The sequence below is a fragment of the Dendropsophus ebraccatus genome, chromosome 3, assembly GCF_027789765.1.
Source record: "Dendropsophus ebraccatus isolate aDenEbr1 chromosome 3, aDenEbr1.pat, whole genome shotgun sequence".
In the NCBI taxonomy this organism is placed as follows: domain Eukaryota; kingdom Metazoa; phylum Chordata; class Amphibia; order Anura; family Hylidae; genus Dendropsophus; species Dendropsophus ebraccatus.
Genome location: NC_091456.1, coordinates 68,550,319 through 68,567,591, shown reverse-complemented (window position 1 = coordinate 68,567,591; position 17,273 = coordinate 68,550,319). Strand labels below are relative to the sequence as shown.

The 17,273-nt window shown below is 49.7% G+C and overlaps 1 protein-coding gene across 10 annotated transcripts in view; it reads left to right on the top strand.

Moving 5' to 3' along the window:
• Positions 1-6,264: 6,264 nt before the first annotated feature.
• Positions 6,265-17,273, top strand: part of MPDZ (multiple PDZ domain crumbs cell polarity complex component) — a 117,179-nt gene continuing 106,170 nt past the window's right edge. For 5 of the 10 annotated variants that reach the window (XM_069961964.1, XM_069961960.1, XM_069961965.1 and 2 more), the window contains exon 1: positions 7,276-7,311. In XM_069961964.1, coding sequence (XP_069818065.1) covers positions 7,277-7,311 — 35 coding nt within the window. In that variant the 5' untranslated portion in view covers position 7,276. Of the gene's footprint in view, positions 6,444-7,275; positions 7,312-17,273 lie in introns of those variants that run through there. The other 5 variants (XM_069961968.1, XM_069961967.1, XM_069961963.1 and 2 more) reach the window with 3 other exon arrangements.

Here is a 17,273-nt window from a genome sequence, read left to right as displayed (position 1 = left end):
TTTTACTTTACATTTTTTTTACTTGGCAGGCACACCGGGAGAAGGGGGGGGGGGGACGCAGAAAAAAGAAAGAAATTTACACTAAAGAAAAAAAAACAGCAAAGGGCAGAGGGTGGCAGAAGAGGAGAGGGTTGCAGGAGAGGGGCGGCAGGACGGAGGAGAAAGGGTAAGAGGAGAGGGTGGTAGCAGAGAAGGGGAGAGGGTGGCAGGAGAGGGGCGGCAGGACGGAGGGGAGAGGAAACGGTAGCGGCAGGACAGAGGGTGGCAGGGGCGGGGAGAGGGTGGCAGTGAAGGGGAGAGGGTAAGAGGCGAGGGTAAGAGGAAAGGGTGGCAGGACAGAGGGGAGAGGTTGGCAGGACAGAGGGGAGAGGAAAGGGTAGCGGCAGGACAGAGGATGGCAGGGGAGGGGAGAGGGTAAGACGAGAGGGTGGCAGCAGAGAGGGGAGAGGGTGGCAGGAGGGTGGGTGGCAGCAGGGAGGGTGGGTTGGTAGGTGGGTGGGTGCCAGCAAGGAGGGAGGGATGGTGGGTGCCGGGAGGGATGGTGGGTGCCAGCAGGGAGGGAGGGTGGGAGCGTGGGTGCCAGCAGGGAGGGAGGGTGCGTGGGTGCCTGCAGGGAGGGAGGGTGGGTGCGTGGGTGCCTGCAGGGAGGGAGGGTGGGAGCGTGGGTGCCAGCAGGGAGGGAGGGTGGGAGCGTGGGTGCCAGCAGGGAGGGAGGGTGGGAGCGTGGGTGCCAGCAGGGAGGGAGGGTGCGTGGGTGCCAGCAGGGAGGGAGGGTGCGTGGGTGCCAGCAGGGAGGGAGGGTGGGATGGTGGGTGCCAGCAGGGATGGTGGGTGCCAGCAGGGAGGGTGGGATGGTGGGTGCCAGCAGGGAGGGAGGGTGGGATGGTGGGTGCCAGCAGGGCACAGGGAGAGAGGGAGGGAGGGTGGGTGCCAGCAGGGAGGGGAGGGTGGGAGGGTGCCAGCAGGGAGGGGAGGGTGGGAGGGTGCCAGCAGGGAGGGGAGGGTGCCAGCAGGGAGGGGAGGGTGGGAGGGTGCCAGCAGGGAGGGGAGGGAGGGAGGGTGCCAGCAGGGAGGGGAGGGTGCCAGCAGGGAGGGGAGGGTGGGAGGGTGCCAGCAGGGAGGGGAGGGTGGGAGGGTGCCAGCAGGGAGGGGAGGGTGCCAGCAGGGAGGGGAGGGTGGGAGGGTGCCAGCAGGGAGGGGAGGGTGGGATGGTGGGTGCCAGCAGGGAGGGGAGGGTGGGATGGTGGGTGCCAGCAGGGAGGGAGGGTGGGAGAGTGCCAGCAGGGAGGGAGGGTGGGAGAGTGCCAGCAGGGAGGGAGGGTGGGAGAGTGCCAGCAGGGAGGGGAGGGTGCCAGCAGGGAGGGGAGGGTGGGAGGGTGCCAGCAGGGAGGGGAGGGTGCCAGCAGGGAGGGGAGGGTGGGAGGGTGCCAGCAGGGAGGGGAGGGTGGGAGGGTGCCAGCAGGGAGGGGAGGGTGCCAGCAGGGAGGGGAGGGTGGGAGGGTGCCAGCAGGGAGGGGAGGGTGGGATGGTGGGTGCCAGCAGGGAGGGGAGGGTGGGATGGTGGGTGCCAGCAGGGAGGGAGGGTGGGAGAGTGCCAGCAGGGAGGGAGGGAGGGAGAGTGCCAGCAGGGAGGGAGGGTGGGAGAGTGCCAGCAGGGAGGGAGGGTGGGAGAGTGCCAGCAGGGAGGGAGGGTGGGAGAGTGCCAGCAGGGAGGGAGGGTGGGAGAGTGCCAGCAGGGAGGGAGGGTGGGAGAGTGCCAGCAGGGAGGGAGGGTGGGAGAGTGCCAGCAGGGAGGGAGGGTGGGAGAGTGCCAGCAGGGAGGGTGGGATGGTGGGTGCCAGCAGGGCACAGGGAGAGAGGGATGGATCGGCGGCATGAGGGAGAAGGAGGAAGCATGGAGCGGCTAACGGGGAGGAGGAGGAAGCGGGGGCAGCATGTTGCGGCTAACGGGGAAGAGGAGGAAGCGGGGGCAGCATGGAGCGGCGGCGGGGAAGAAGAGGAGGTACCGGGGAGGAGCGGGAGAGAGCACAGGGAGATCAGAGGCTGCTGATCTCCCTGTTATTGGCGGCAGCACGAGGGGGCCAGAGGAGGAGGAGGCAGTACGCGGGAGGAGGCACCCGGCGCCCGGCACACACCAGGTATGCACCGGGCGCCGGGCTCACTGCACAGTACTCCCATCATCTCCTTCTCAGCTCGCCGATTCCGGCGAGCAGAGAAGGAGATGATGGGAGTAGTAGTAACGATCGCCCATGAATGGCCGGCCGGTGGTTACCGGCCAATCACGGGCGATCAGGGGGCCGGATCCACGGGCAGGTGACGCCCGGGCACAGCAGTGATTGGTGCTGTCTCGGACAGCACCAATCACCGCTGAATTCCGGGGTCCGGTCCCGGAAACAAAGTACATTGCTATGATTGGCCGATGAGAAGTCATCGGCCAATTACAGCTATCGGCGTCACGGGGGGGCAGGGAAACTGCCCCCTACGTGACACAGGAACATGGCTGCTGATAGAATCAGCAGCCATCTTCACCGGAGCGCCGCGCGATTTCGCGCGGCGCCCGTTTAAAGGGCCGACGTACCGGTACGTCATGGGTCCTTAAGTGACAGTGATCCATGACGTGCCGGTACGTCATGGGTCCTTAAGAGGTTAATAAAAAGTTTCGCTGGACTTCTACTTTAAGTGGCCCTATAAGTCAATGTAATGACAAGGGAAAGACCAAGGCCAGGTACCCATCCACAGACAGCTGTTTTGGGGTGTTGCCCCTCATCAGTGTGGAGCAGGATTCTGGCTAGGTGGGAGCAATGCCTAGTAGAGCCATAAGAGAAACACAACATTTTACGCCAAGGATAGTGGGTGAGAATGCGCATGCATGAAATGATAACTCCACTGTACTAGTCAGTGGGGGCGCTAGATGCAATGCATGTGTACTGTGTGGCTGTCGCATTAAAAACGCAACAATGAAATGCATTGCATCTAGCGCCCCCACTGACTAGTACAGCGAAGTTATCATTTCCTGCATGTGCATTCTCACCGGCTATCCTTGGCTCCCAGGTTACATCAATGTTGCACAGATAGTGTCCATCCATTGTTCATATAACAAAAACTATCTGGACTGGCCTTGGACGTTTCAAGCTTTTGGTTGAATACAAAAACCTTAAAATTACACTTACAATTCCAGAGTGTTATCCCCCAGCTTTCTGTTTGATAAAAATGGATGTACACTAGACGGGAAGGTGAGAGGAAGAAGAGGAAGCAGTAGAAAAAGGGATGTGACAACTAGAGATAAGCAAATCGATTATCTAAACGATGTGCTGCGTTTGATCAACGCTCCGCTCATCAAGTCGGCTGCCAGTGCTGCTTCGCTCCCTGCCACTCCTCTCAGGATGTCTGGAAAGGCTGGATCTCATGCTGGGAAATCTTTCCCAGTTTCCCAGGATGAGATCCATCTTTACCTCAGCACCCGGGGTGAAGCGGAAGGGAGCGGAGCAGCACTGACAGGCAGCCAACTTGATGAGCAAAGCGCTGATCAAACGAAGGGCTTCACTTTATTTAGATGAGCGATTCGCTCATCTCTAGTGACAACAGTAACTTTGTTTAGCAGACAAAGGTGGGATGAAAGTCTCTTGGCCTTGCTGGATCACACCATTGCATGGTAGGATCACCCAAGTCTATTGTAACTCTCAGTACTCATGTACCCCTTGGACTTACATTAGGACGAAATTTATGTAACAACTAGAACTCACCAGCAGATAACAGAAACTAAATGATGAGAGGAATATATGAAGACGAACAAATGGTGGAAACAGCGGTCAGTAATGAAAGCAGACAGATGAGGAAGAGAAAGAAACTGCAAAAACTGCCCCGAACTAGCTTTTCCCCTGATCCTTTCAGTTTTAGGCTATGTTCACACAACGTATAGAGAATGGCCGTTCCGTGGCGGTCTCTGCACGGATCATCCCGGCCGGTACTTAAGTACTCCTCTATGGGACCACCAAACATTGCTAAATGAGTCCACTCCTCTATGAGACCACCAAACATTGCTAAATGAGTCCACTCCTCTATGGGACCACCAAACATTGCTAAATGAGTCCACTCCTCTATGGGACCACCAAACATTGCTGAATGAGTCCACTCCTCTATGGGACCACCAAACATTGCTGAAGGAGTCCACTCCTCTATGGGACCACCAAACATTGCTGAATGAGTCCACTCCTCTATGGGACCACCAAACATTGCTGAAGGAGTCCACTCCTCTATGGGACCACCAAACATTGCTGAAGGAGTCCACTCCTCTATGGGACCACCAAACATTGCTGAATGAGTCCACTTCTCTATGGGACCACCAAACATTGCTGAAGGAGTCCACTCCTCTATGAGACCACCAAACATTGCTGAAGGAGTTCACTCCTCTATGGGACCACCAAACATTGCTAAATGAGTCCACTCCTCTATGGGACCACCAAACATTGCTAAATGAGTCCACTCCTCTATGGGACCACTCCTCTATAGGACCACCAATCATTGCTGAATGAGTCCACTGCTCTATGGGACCACCAATCATTGCTGAATGAGTCCACTCCTCTATGGGATCACCAAACATTGCTGAAGGAGTCCACTCCTCTATGGGACCACTCCTCTATGGGAGTCCACTCCTCTATGGGACCACCAAACATTGCTAAATGAGTCCACTCCTCTATGGGACCACCAAACATTGTTAAATGAGTCCACTCCTCTATGGGACCACCAAACATTGCTGAAGGAGTCCACTCCTCTATGGGACCACTCCTCTATGGGACCACCAATCATTGCTAAATGAGTCCACTCCTCTATGGGACCACTCCTCTATGGGACCACCAATCATTGCTGAATGAGTCCACTGCTCTATGGGACCACCAATCATTGCTGAATGAGTCCACTCCTCTATGGGATCACCAAACATTGCTGAAGGAGTCCACTCCTCTATGGGACCACCAAACATTGCTAAATGAGTCCACTCCTCTATGGGACCACCAAACATTGTTAAATGAGTCCACTCCTCTATGGGACCACCAAACATTGCTGAAGGAGTCCACTCCTCTATGGGACCACCAAACATTGCTAAATGAGTCCACTCCTCTATGGGACCACCAAACATTGTTAAATGAGTCCACTCCTCTATGGGACCACCAAACATTGCTGAAGGAGTCCACTCTTCTATGGGACCACCAAACATTGCTGATTGAGTCCACTCCTCTATGGGACCACCAAACAATGCTGAAGGAGTCCACTCCTCTATGGGACCACCAAACATTGCTGAATGAGTCAACTCCTCTATGGGACCACCAAACATTGCTGAATGAGTCCACTCCTCTATGGGACCACCAAACATTGCTGAATGAGTCCACTCCTCTATGGGACCACCAAACAATGCTGAAGGAGTCCACTCCTCTATGGGACCACCAAACATTGCTGAATGAGTCCACTCCTCTATGGGACCACCAAACATTGCTGAAGGAGTCCACTCCTCTATGGGACCACCAAACATTGCTGAAGGAGTCCACTCCTCTATGGGACCACCAAACATTGCTGAATGAGTCCACTCCTCTATGGGACCACCAAACATTGCTGAATGAGTCCACTCCTCTATGGGACCACCAAACATTGCTGAATGAGTCCACTCCTCTATGGGACCACCAAACATTGCTACATGAGTCCACTCTTCTATGGGACCACCAAACATTGCTGAAGGAGTCCACTCCTCTATGGGATCACCAAACATTGCTAAATGAGTCCACTCCTCTATGGGACCACCAAACATTGCTGAAGGAGTCCACTCCTCTATGGGACCACCAAACATTGCTGAAGGAGTCCACTCCTCTATGGGACCACCAAACATTGCTGAAGGAGTCCACTCCTCTATGGGACCACCAAACATTGCTGAAGGAGTCCACTCCTCTATGGGACCACCAAACATTGCTGAAGGAGTCCACTTTCCATAGAGGATGAGTGGAGTAGTGGCTGTGCATTCCCAGGATGAGTGGAGGTCCCTGCAGTCACACCCCCACCGGCCCTGTGGGAAGTAGACTTTTCCTGAGTGGATCCTTGTGCTGTGGACTGGCACTAAATCCCTATCCAAGCTTGTGTGAGCGGCACTCTCCGCTGGTCTATGATGGGACGTATAACGGGCCGGGAGAGCAGCCGCCCCCTCCCATCCTCCCTCCGTGCAGCAGACAGCAGCAGCATCTCCTCCCCCTCCCTCCTTTGTTCCCCTCCGCAGCCCCCCGCAGGATCTCGCCGCTCTAGCCGGCCGGCCCCTACTGCCCATGACGTCAGAGCACGGCTAGCGGGGTGACGTCACGGAGCGTGGACCGCAAGCGGCCTCCGGACACTGGACCGCTTCCAAGATTCCCGGCTCCGAGGCGAGATGCGGTGACCGGCGGCGACCCGAGCGCTGACAGCAACAGGTGCCGTGCTGAGGCTGGGGAGGGGGCTGCGCGCGGGCACACGGAGGGAGAGACCACTGAGAGCCGCTGCGGGGGTGGCCACAGGCTGGGATGGAGGGATGTGCGGCTCTCACATGGCCTACCGGGGACAGCACGGACCTCCAGCCCCCGGGGGCTGCAGCTTTGTGTACATGGAGCAGAGCAGGAGCCTCGTCATCTGACCAGTGTAATGTAGCGTGTGGTCAGCTGACTCCCTAAGGCGCTCTCACAACTGTGTCCACCCACACCTGGAGACCACTGTGCCTGGTGATCCCCAATGAGTGCGGTAATGGAAGGTGACACCAATGTGACCAGAGCCTTAGTATGTATATATATATGTCTCATAACAGTAGTACCTGATCATAAGAAACAGTACATACGCTTCAATATGGCTGCATAGATTGTCAGATACAGCAGCCTGGGACTTTCCAGTAACGCTCCCCTTCCCATCCCATTTACAAAGTCTTTGAGTTAGTGGTGGAAGGTGGATGACTGTTACCCCACAGGATAGGATGTAAGCAGCTGACTAGCAGGGAGGCCGCCAGTCACCACCGTGGAGGTCGGCTGGACCCGCAGTGAATGGTGACTACATTGCCCAATGAACTACATTGCCCAGATTGTTTGTGTTCTCTTGGTCTTTGTGTATAGTGGACGTTTGTCTAATGTTTTTTGCGCATAGATGGAGCTGCCCTAATAGATTTGTGCAGGTTTGCCGTTGTCCTGGGCAGGGAATGGTGTATTTAGTCGGACGTCTTTCTCCTTGAAGATGTTTAGTTGCTGCATCCCCTTCGTCGCTGTACATGGCTGCCGCTTCTATGCTACACTGGGCTAATGCCTGGCACTGTCTATGGTAAATATGTTGTGCAGCATTGTGCTTTATGTATTCCTCCCGGTGGACCCCCACTGTGGTTCTGCTGTGTATTCTCTGCCAATTGGCATCTTTCTGTATAAAAACAGATGACACATCTGAGGGGGAATATTTTCCTCAGTCAGATCCTATCATTTTTTTTCCCTTTAACCAAAGTAGAATTAATCTGGACTGATCCACCATCCTATGTGTATGGATTCTGTCTGACTTTACCCAATGATATCAGGGGGAGATGAGGATCAGGCTTTCTGAGATCCTTCTGTTCTTGAGTAGTGTTGAGTTGATCTGTCAAAAGTGTTCGAGACGGCAACTGAAAGACTCAGCATTTGATTAGCGGTGGCTGCAGAGATTGCATGCCGCCCTAGGGCTGCCCGGAAACCATGCATACAACCTACGCTCATGTCCATGTTTACCAGGAAGCCCTAGGGCGGCATGCAATCTCTGCAGCCACCGCTAATCAAATGCCGAGTCTTTCAGTTGCCGACTTGAACACTTTTGACAGATCGGCTCAACACTATTATTGAGCAGATAGGCTGCCACCAGAGTCCAGCTGTGGCCTTCTCCTCCCCCTCCCAATCCGTATCTGGGGTGGGTGGAGGATGGCATTGGTGGTGGTCAGTGCGGCCGGGAAAGATCGCAATAATGTTATACCTATAATGCTTTTTTTTATTTTTATCAGCAATATTGTGTGGCCACTGTGGATAGTCTTTTTTTTCCTTCTTGTGATCAATGGGTCCTAGAGGTTGAATCCACCAAGTAATCATCACTTTTTATCATGGACATACCGCTTTCTTATACCTTTTATGCTTGTACACTGACAGCATTATATGGAGTAAATCAACTGCAAGGCATAATGGTGACATTGCTGATTAAGGGTGCGTTCACACCTACAGGATCCGCAGCAGATCTGCAGCAGATTTGATGGTGCAGATTTGTTGCTGTGTTCAGTTATTTAAATGAAATCTGCTGCGGATCCGGTAAGTGTGAACGTACCCTTAGGGTGCGTTCAAACCTACAGGATCTGCAGCAGATCTGCAGCGGATTTGATGCTGTGTTGTTATTTAAATGAAATCTGCTGCAGAAAATCAGCTGCAGATCCTGTAGGTGTGAACGCACCATTAAGGACAATTCTCGCGGGGGTGGGAACCTGAGCAAGCTGTCAGTCATCTGTCAATGTAGTAGAGGGGGTCTGGCCTAACTAGTTAGTTAGGCCCGCGTCCCTTTAGAGATGACAACATCGGCATAGGATGGTTAGCGGCTGAAGAATCAGTGGTCGACAGTCATCACACAAGTATTTTTAATTTCAGGAGGTGGGGGGGGGGTAGATAACGAACACCTGTAATATAAACACATTACAAAGTTGCATCTGGCATGCCATCCACTGCCTCATAGTCTAAAATGGGGCACAGCACCAGACCAATGGACCACCCGCCATATTTGTCATCTGGCATGGATTTAGCAGATCTAAATAGTTATAGGATACCACCCCTTTCTTCCGGGTGCCTTGCTTAGTCTGGCCTCTCCCCATTGACCTGTCTGGCACGGGTGACCCCGCCAGGAGTACTACTCCCACCAGCTTAGCTCATTGGATCACCAAGGCACGCAAGCTCCCTCACCACGTCAAGGTAAAGGCACCATGAGGGAGATCCTCCACCCTAGGGAGATCACCCATCCTAACCCTAAATTTACATTTCCTTCACCCAAACCTTCCTAGAACTCCTTAAAACTGTGAGCTTGCACCCTTCCCTGCCCAGGCCCACCCCAGCTTCCTAACGTGGGCCCTCCCAGCGCCCTTCCCAGACCAGGCCCGTCCCAGCCCCCTATAATGTGGACCCTCCTATCGCCCTTCCCAGACCAGGCCCGTCCCAGCCCCCTATAATGTGGACCCTCCTATCGCCCTTCCCAGCCCCCTAACGCAGACCCTTTGTCGCCTAGGCCTTTCCCAGCCCCTGACCCGTGTGGCGCTCTGTCCCCTCATTGATGAGACTGCAGACAACTCCACGTTACTCTATGGGCCATATTAGAGAGCTATGTATGATCTGAATGGCGGCCATATAACACTGCAGGTTACTGGCTGCTGTGTCTTGGAGATGAAAGTTTTTCCTTACAGATGTCCATGGCCGCCATCACTAATGTCATCTGTGTCCTGTACCGATCAGTCTTATAATAGTTAATTACATGGCACCCAAACATGACCAGTGTCCCTCCCTGCTGTGCTGTGCGGTGTGTACCAGTAGCACTTACCAGTAGATGTTCTGGGATGATGTACCGGGGAGCTGTGCCGGCCATCAGGCCTCTGTGACAGAAAAAATGGGCAGAAAATTGCTCCTCAGAAACCACAAGACGCCACAAGACTTGTTCACAGCTCCAGTGATGGTGGCAGTTGGTCTCCAGCCTCACCAGCCAGTTCAAATCATAACAGTCTGTGATTGGACAACAACTACTTTTTTTTTTTGTTTAAAAAGCTTTATTAAGTTGTTTTTAATGTACATACAATGTACTGTACAGCAGCACACAATAAATGATAGCATGACAGTATAACACAGGCATCTCTACACTATAGATCAGTGATTTTCAACCAGTGTGCCGTGACACATGGTCGGGTGTGCCGCGGAGAAAGTTCACCTAACTATGGTGCCCCTATGAAACAGGAGAAAACAATGGGGGAGAGAAACCTGGGGATGGGGGAGAAACAGGGGAGAGAAACATGGGGATGGGGGAGAGAAACAGCGGAGAGAAGCGGGGGGGGGGAGAGAAGTTTGGTGGAGAGAAGCACAGGAGAGAAGCATGGGGGAGAGAAGCACAGGAGAGAAGCATGGGGGAGAGAAGCATGGGGGAGAGAAGCAGGGGGGAGAGAAGCACAGGAGAGAAGCACAGGAGAGAAGCAGGGGGAGAAGTATGGTGGAGAGAAGCACAGGTGAGAAGTATGGTGGAGAGAAGCACAGGGGGGAGAAGAGAACAGGCCCAGGTTTCACACTGAGTGAGTATAAATACATTTAGAATCTATATTATTAACTATATGTATAATATGTACTGTTTTAGTGTCATTTTGGTTGGTGGTGTGCCCCGGGATTTTTTAAGTATAAAAAGTGTGCCGCGGCTCAAAAAAGGTAGAAAATCACTGCAATAGATCATACTGCATGTTGTATAGTTACAGAGATTTTAATTTTTATAGAGATTTTAAATTTTAACCAGGGATACTTTGGCTTTGACAGTGAAGGGTGGATCCATGGGGTTTTTCCATTATGCAGCATGCTGTACGTATAGTATATTTTGGGGTTTATTCACTATTCATAAGCCTATGGGGGGGGGGGAGGAAGATGCTCAGTAAAAAATCAGTCTCTGGTGACTAGGGTGCTCATACAAGAGCTGTTCAGCCCTGTCCACACTACACCTGAATGGGGCTGGAAGCAGTTTGTCCATGTTACCTATGTAGAGGTGGCGAGTATATCAATTGCCATTTAAATACCGGTGGCTGAAGAAGTTGAATGCAGCCCTAGGGAGTCCTGGGAAAAACCATAGCCATAGGCTGTAGGGCAAGGCTCTTAAGGGCTGCATCCAACTTCCTCGGCCACTGGTATATAAATGCCAAGCTTGAGTCGCGCTCATCTCTGGTAGCGACCTGTAACCGCAGGTTATCTCCCTTTTTAGTTAACAGGAGCTGATCAGTGACTAAAGACCTATCCTGTGGATAGCTCATCTGTTTATTTAGTCAGAAACAACTCTTTAGGGTAGCTTCACATGTACCGTATCGCTGCGTTTTTATCGCTGCGTTTTTGGTGCAATTTTTTTTACATGCGAGTTTTGATTTTCACATGAAAATCATGTAAACATCAAAACTCGCATGTAAAAATTGCACCAAAAACGTAGCGATAAATACGCAGCAATACGGTACGTGTGAAGGCACCCTTAAAAGTAAAAACACAAAAGAAATCTTAAAAAAAAAACTAAACACGTTTAATTTTTTGCTTATTTATGTTCACTGTGCACACCATCTTGACAGAAAAAAAAGAAATGTAGATATTTTTGCAAATTTATTAAACAAGAAAAACTGAAACCTCACATGGTCATAAGTTTTCAGAGACTTTGCTTAGTTTTGAGTAGAAGCCCCCTACCTTTTGAGCTAGTGCAGCCGTGAGTCAACTTGGAAATGATGCAACAAGTTTTTCACACCTGGATTTGGGGATCGTCTGCCATTCTTCCTTGCAGATCCTCTCCGGTTTCCTCAGGTTGGATGGTGAACATTGGTGGATGCCATGTACAAGTCCCTCCAGAGATGCTCAATTGGCTTTAGGTCTGTGCTCTGGCCTGGCCAGTCAGGAATGGTCACAAAGCTGTTCTGAAGCCGCTGCTTTGTTATTTTAGTTGTGTGATTAGGGTCATTGTCTTGTTGGAAGATAGAAGATCTAGAAGATCCAGGATATCTCTGTACTTGGCCGCATTCATCTTTACCTTGGTGAAAGAGGTAAAGAAGAACCCCAAGATCCCTTTGGTGGAGCTCCAGAGATGCCGTAGGGAGATGGAAGAAAGCTTTACTATTGCTGCAGCCCTCCACCAGTCGGGGCTTTATGGCAGAGTGTGCCGACGGAAGCCTCTCCTCAATGCAAGACATATGAAAAAACACAATAAGGACTCCCACACTATGAGAAATAAGATTCTCTGGTCTGATGAGACAAAGATTGAACTTTTTGGTGTTAATTCTAAGCGGTATGTGTGGAGAAAACCAGGCGGAACTGCTCATCACCTCCCCAATACAATCCCAACAGTGAAACATGGAGGAGGCAGCATCATGCTATGGGGCAGTTTTTCAGCTGCAGGGACAAGACAACTGGTTGCAAATGAAGGAAAGATAATTGCGGCAGATATATCCTGGATGAAAACCTCTTCTGAAGCACTGGCTTCAGAACAACTCTTTGACCATTCCTGACTTTCCCAGCCAGAGCCCTGACCTAAACCCAACTGAGCTTCTATGGAGAGACTTGAAAATGTCGTCTACCAATGTTCGCCATCTAACCTGAGGGAGCTGGAGAGGATCTGTAAGGGAGAATGGCGGACGATCCCCAGATCTAGGTGTGAAAAACTTGTTGCATCATTCCCAAGAAGACTCATGGCTGCACTAGCTATAAAGGGAGGGGGCTTCTACTCAATACTGAGCAAAGGCTCTGAATACTTAAAGTGACTGTACCACCAGGCCCAGGCTGAAGCACTGGAGGCGGGCCGACCCACCCTTAGTGGGAGGAAACCCTAGCCCCTCTATGATAGGGTTCCATTGATTCCAATGGAGTCACGTCATGGAAGGGCTGGGGTTTCTTCCCACTAAGGGTGGGTCGGCCCGCCTCCAGTGCTTCAGCCTGGGCCTGGTGGTACAGTCACTTTAAGACCAGTTGATATTTCAGTTCTTCTTGTATAATACATTTTCAAAAATATCTACATTTTTTTCTGTCAAGGGGGTGCAGAGTGTACATTAATGAGCAAAAACATTTTTTTTTTACTTTCCAAATGGCTGCAATGAAACAAAGTAAAAAAATTTAAAGGGGTCTGAATACCTTCTGTAACCCCCCCCCCCCACTATGTATATTTCAAACTTGCTTTATATCACATCTACTGTTGCTTTAGATAATAACCACAGTCCATGAAGCTGGTTTGTTTGCTGAGTAAACACAGGTTGTAGATTGTTGCAGAAGTGTTTATCTAGTGTATATTAGTGATAGGAATGTGAGATTGAAGGGCTGACAGTAATGGTTGAGGGATCAGGAGTCACACATACACACAAGCCTCCACTCCTGCACAAGAAACTGTTTTCTTATCATTCAATCTTTAAGAGAACAAATAAAATCTCTTCAGTTTAACCCATTGATGGCCTCAAACATGCTACAAGCTCCCAAAGGGTTAAAGGGCTCCTGTTAAAGATTCCTGCCTTCATCTCCCACCTGCTATGTGTTCTCCAAGTGTGAAGTGATGACATATGGCATTAAATCCTATTACCGAATCAAGTGTTCTATGTTTAGAAGATTGTATTTGTTCTGCAGTCTTCTCCTGGACTTAGACCTAGGATTCTGTAATTGTGGTTACATGCCTTCATTGAATTAACACTGAAGAAGATTCTGATTAAAGTCTGTTTTGGTTAAGGGGTTTTCCTGCTTTTAATATTGATGCCCCGCTCTAGCCGATAAAAATTAGGTCATCAATATGGGATCTTATGGAATATGATTTCTGGCAACTCCGCCAATTAGTTGTTTAAAGGAGACCTGTCACCCCCCGCGTCGGGGTGACAGGCTCCCGACCCCCAGATAGATCCCCTTATAGTTACCTCATGTCGCTGAGTCCTGCTGCCGGAGCCGATCCCGGGACAGAGATATCCCGGTGAGAAGCCGGCGCGCGTGCTGTGGAGATGGGTCCGGCGTCCATAGAGAATGAATGGAGCCGTGCGCGCGCAGCAGAGATGAGTCCGGCTCCATTCATTCTCTATGGACGTCGGACCCATCTCCACAGCGCGCACGCCGGCTTCTCACCAGGATATCTCCGTCCCGGGACCGGCTCCGGCAGCGGGACTCGGCGACATGCGGTAACTATAAGGGGATCTAGCTGGGGGTCGAGAGCCCGTCACCCCAGCGCGGGGGGTGACAGGTCCTCTTTAAGGGTGCGTTCACACGTACAGGATCTGCAACAGATTTGATTGAGAAGGGCATTGCTATGGCTGGTAGCAAAAGCAGGCTCTGTATTCTGGGATGATGACCCTGATCCCACTTCCCAATCTTTCTGGAGGTCTCTGTTATTGGAGATTAATTGAACCTAACCAATATATAATTTAGTGTAAAAACAGCAAAAAATGTTAATGGAAGTCAACTGCTTTTTGGATACCTCCCACATATACTTCTAAATGAGCATCTGTTGTGTGAAAAGTTATTAACCCTTTAGGTTCTATGACAGTCTTTAGTTATATCTGATAACCATTAAGGTCAGCTGAATGGTCCCTGAAACTCATTAGTCCTCTTTACATGAACGGGAGCTGAGCTGCAGTTATACATCGCCACAGCGTAAAAAGAACTCCACATGTTGTGATACCAAATTTGTTTTTGTTTATTTTTTTTTATTTAAAAAAAAAATAAAAAAAGGGGCAATTTTTAAATTTTTAGGGGATTTTTTTTTCTTACACTTTTTAAGCCACTTCTAGGGAAATGTTTTTAAGCAAATATTAGATTGCTTATACATGTCGATGCAATGCTATGGCATTGCATGAATCAGTTCATTTGGTGCTCTACTAGTACAACATGCCTTAGGCAGGGTTTATTAGCAGATCTACTGTGGCAGGTATGGAGGCCTAGTACAGACTTCTGGCTGCCATTGTGATCATCTCGTACTGCATGTAGTCATGTTTCAGAGCTGCCATCTCTCATTGCTATTAGTGCTATCAGTGCCATCGCTGACATTGGTCAATACCTGTAAGCAGCAGCTGGTAACTCCAGGTATAAAGCGTGCTCAGCTCCTGAGAGTACTTTATAAAACCTACTTGTGCATCTGCCATATATAAATGAGGGATCATGTAAAATAGTTAAAGGAGTAGTGCGGCGTTTAATTTTTATTTACTAAATAACACACATTACAACGTTATACAGCTTTGTAATGTGTGTTATTTAAGTGAATGGCCCCCTTCCCCGTGTTTATCCTGGAAGTGTGGTGCATTATACTTACAAATTCGCTGTCGACCCGCCAACTGAGCAGCGGAAGACGCGGCAGAGGAGGGCCGGCATGAGGGAGGGTTGGAGTGGTCCAGCCGGCCTCCCGAAGATGACCTTGTTGACCCAAGATGGCGGCCGGGGTCGACAGCAAATACGTGAGTATAATGCACCACACTTCCGGGGTAAACACAGGGAAGGGGGCCATTCACTTAAATGACACACATTACAAAGTTGTATAACTTTGTAATGTGTGCTATTTAGTGAATAAAAATCAGACACTGCCTACTACTTATGCAGTGTAAATTTAGGGTTGCCATACACATTAGATAAAAGTAGGTTGATGGTTGAACAACAGTAAGCAAATGGTTGTCTGAGGAATGGTTATTTCAAGCAGCTGTACAGGTTTTAGTCCATATTGGCTGTTAAATTTCAATTTTAAAATTTTAACAGAATTCAGTGAGATACTTTACAGCACGCCTCATGAACATATACGACAATAGACAGTCTCCTTGAGATGAATGAAACATTACTGAGCGTCCTCTTTGACCTGTAGGGTACGTCCACACGTACCGGATCCGCAGCGGATTTTCATCTAAATAACTGAACACAGCATCAAATCTGCACCTTCAAATCTGCTGCGGATCCTGTACGTGTGAATGCACCCGTAAAGAGGTAATTCCACAGGGAGCTGCTATTGTCTCTATCTATTGGTGTCGTGTGTCGCTGCAATGCTGTACAGATCACTCTACTGCAGCCTCTTCTTATCACCACAGACACAACAGGAAGTCTCAGCTTACTTTTATCCCAAATGGTGAGAATGAAAACTGCAAAATTTCAGGATTATATCATAATATAAAATGGAAAATTAGAAAAAAACTCACCGAAAATAATTAGATAATATGTTTAACATAAAAACATTATTTAAATAATAAGTCATTTTTGATGACACATTCTCTTTAAGCCTTGCTTTACTAAACTGAAGTCATACTCACTTTCTAGTAACACCCACTCCCTTTAGAGCGTGTTGAAAAAAAGTCTAAAACCGATTGACAATGTAGTTCAATTCATGTAAGGGTAGGCACACATTGTGTTTTGTGTCTGTCACAGGTATCCATTAGGATCTTGCGAATAGAGCGATACTGATGTATGTATATTGGGGCACAGAGCAGCAAATGCCATTCATAAACTAGCATCACTAGTAACACCTAGTGATGGTCTGCTGCCTCATTGAGTCTTGGTAAAGTGAATCTGTCAGATGCAATTAACATTCCAAAACACTGATGTTGTTAGGTAGCTATTAGGGCAAGGAGGTGCATTGTACCTTTTATATTTCTGTCTGTGCTTCCAGAATGTAGAAATATGTCCGTGAGGCTTTCCCAAGCTCCTTATCTGCTAAGAGGTGTAACACCTTCTCCTCTCCCTTAGGGCCAGTTCACACTGATGAATCCGCACTGAATCTGCTCTGAAAATCCCACAAGAAAATATTGTGCAGAGCCAAATTCTATTAAGTTTAATGGAATTTGCGCTCTGCAGTTCACACAGCGTAATGTTCCGCGGAGGATCCGCTTTTTGCCAAAATTGGCATGTCAATTCTGCTGGTGAAATCCCATTGAAATGAATTGAGCAGTGATATTCCGCTCTGAAATTTTTTGGCGTGGAAATTCAATGAGGAATTGGAAAAAATTAAATATCTGTGTCTGCTCCCACTATTCCTCACCGAAATTCTGTGCGGAATGCACACAGAGTTTGCACAGAATTCTGCCAGAGGTGATCCCTGGCGGAGCATTTTCTTTGCAGGTTCTGCACAAATTTTGGGAGAACACTTTCCGCCTGGAACACTTTCCTTGCTGATTCAGTACAGGTTCCTCAGTGTGAACTAGCCCATACTTTGCTTGGAGCTCCGCTTGCAGCTGACTGTCAGCCAATGGTCTGACAGGGTCAGGTATAAGAGAGGAAGTTAGGAGTCCTGATCAGATCCTGCAAACCATGCACATACATTGGCCATGAATAATATATATGAGTACACTGAATAATATATGAATAGACATTACTAACTACCAGGCATGGTAGGCAAAGAAGCTGTACAATGATATCATTAAGGACGGAGGTCATAGCAAGCAGGGAATTTAGGCTTCTGTCAAAGAAGTTTTAAGTGCTTTTTCAGGCAAGTGAGGTATATGCCTGTTCATACAGTAAAATAATAAAAGCCTCCTCGTCTGCCATTGTCAGATGTGAAGCCCCTATGCATATGCATTTTTGAACAGA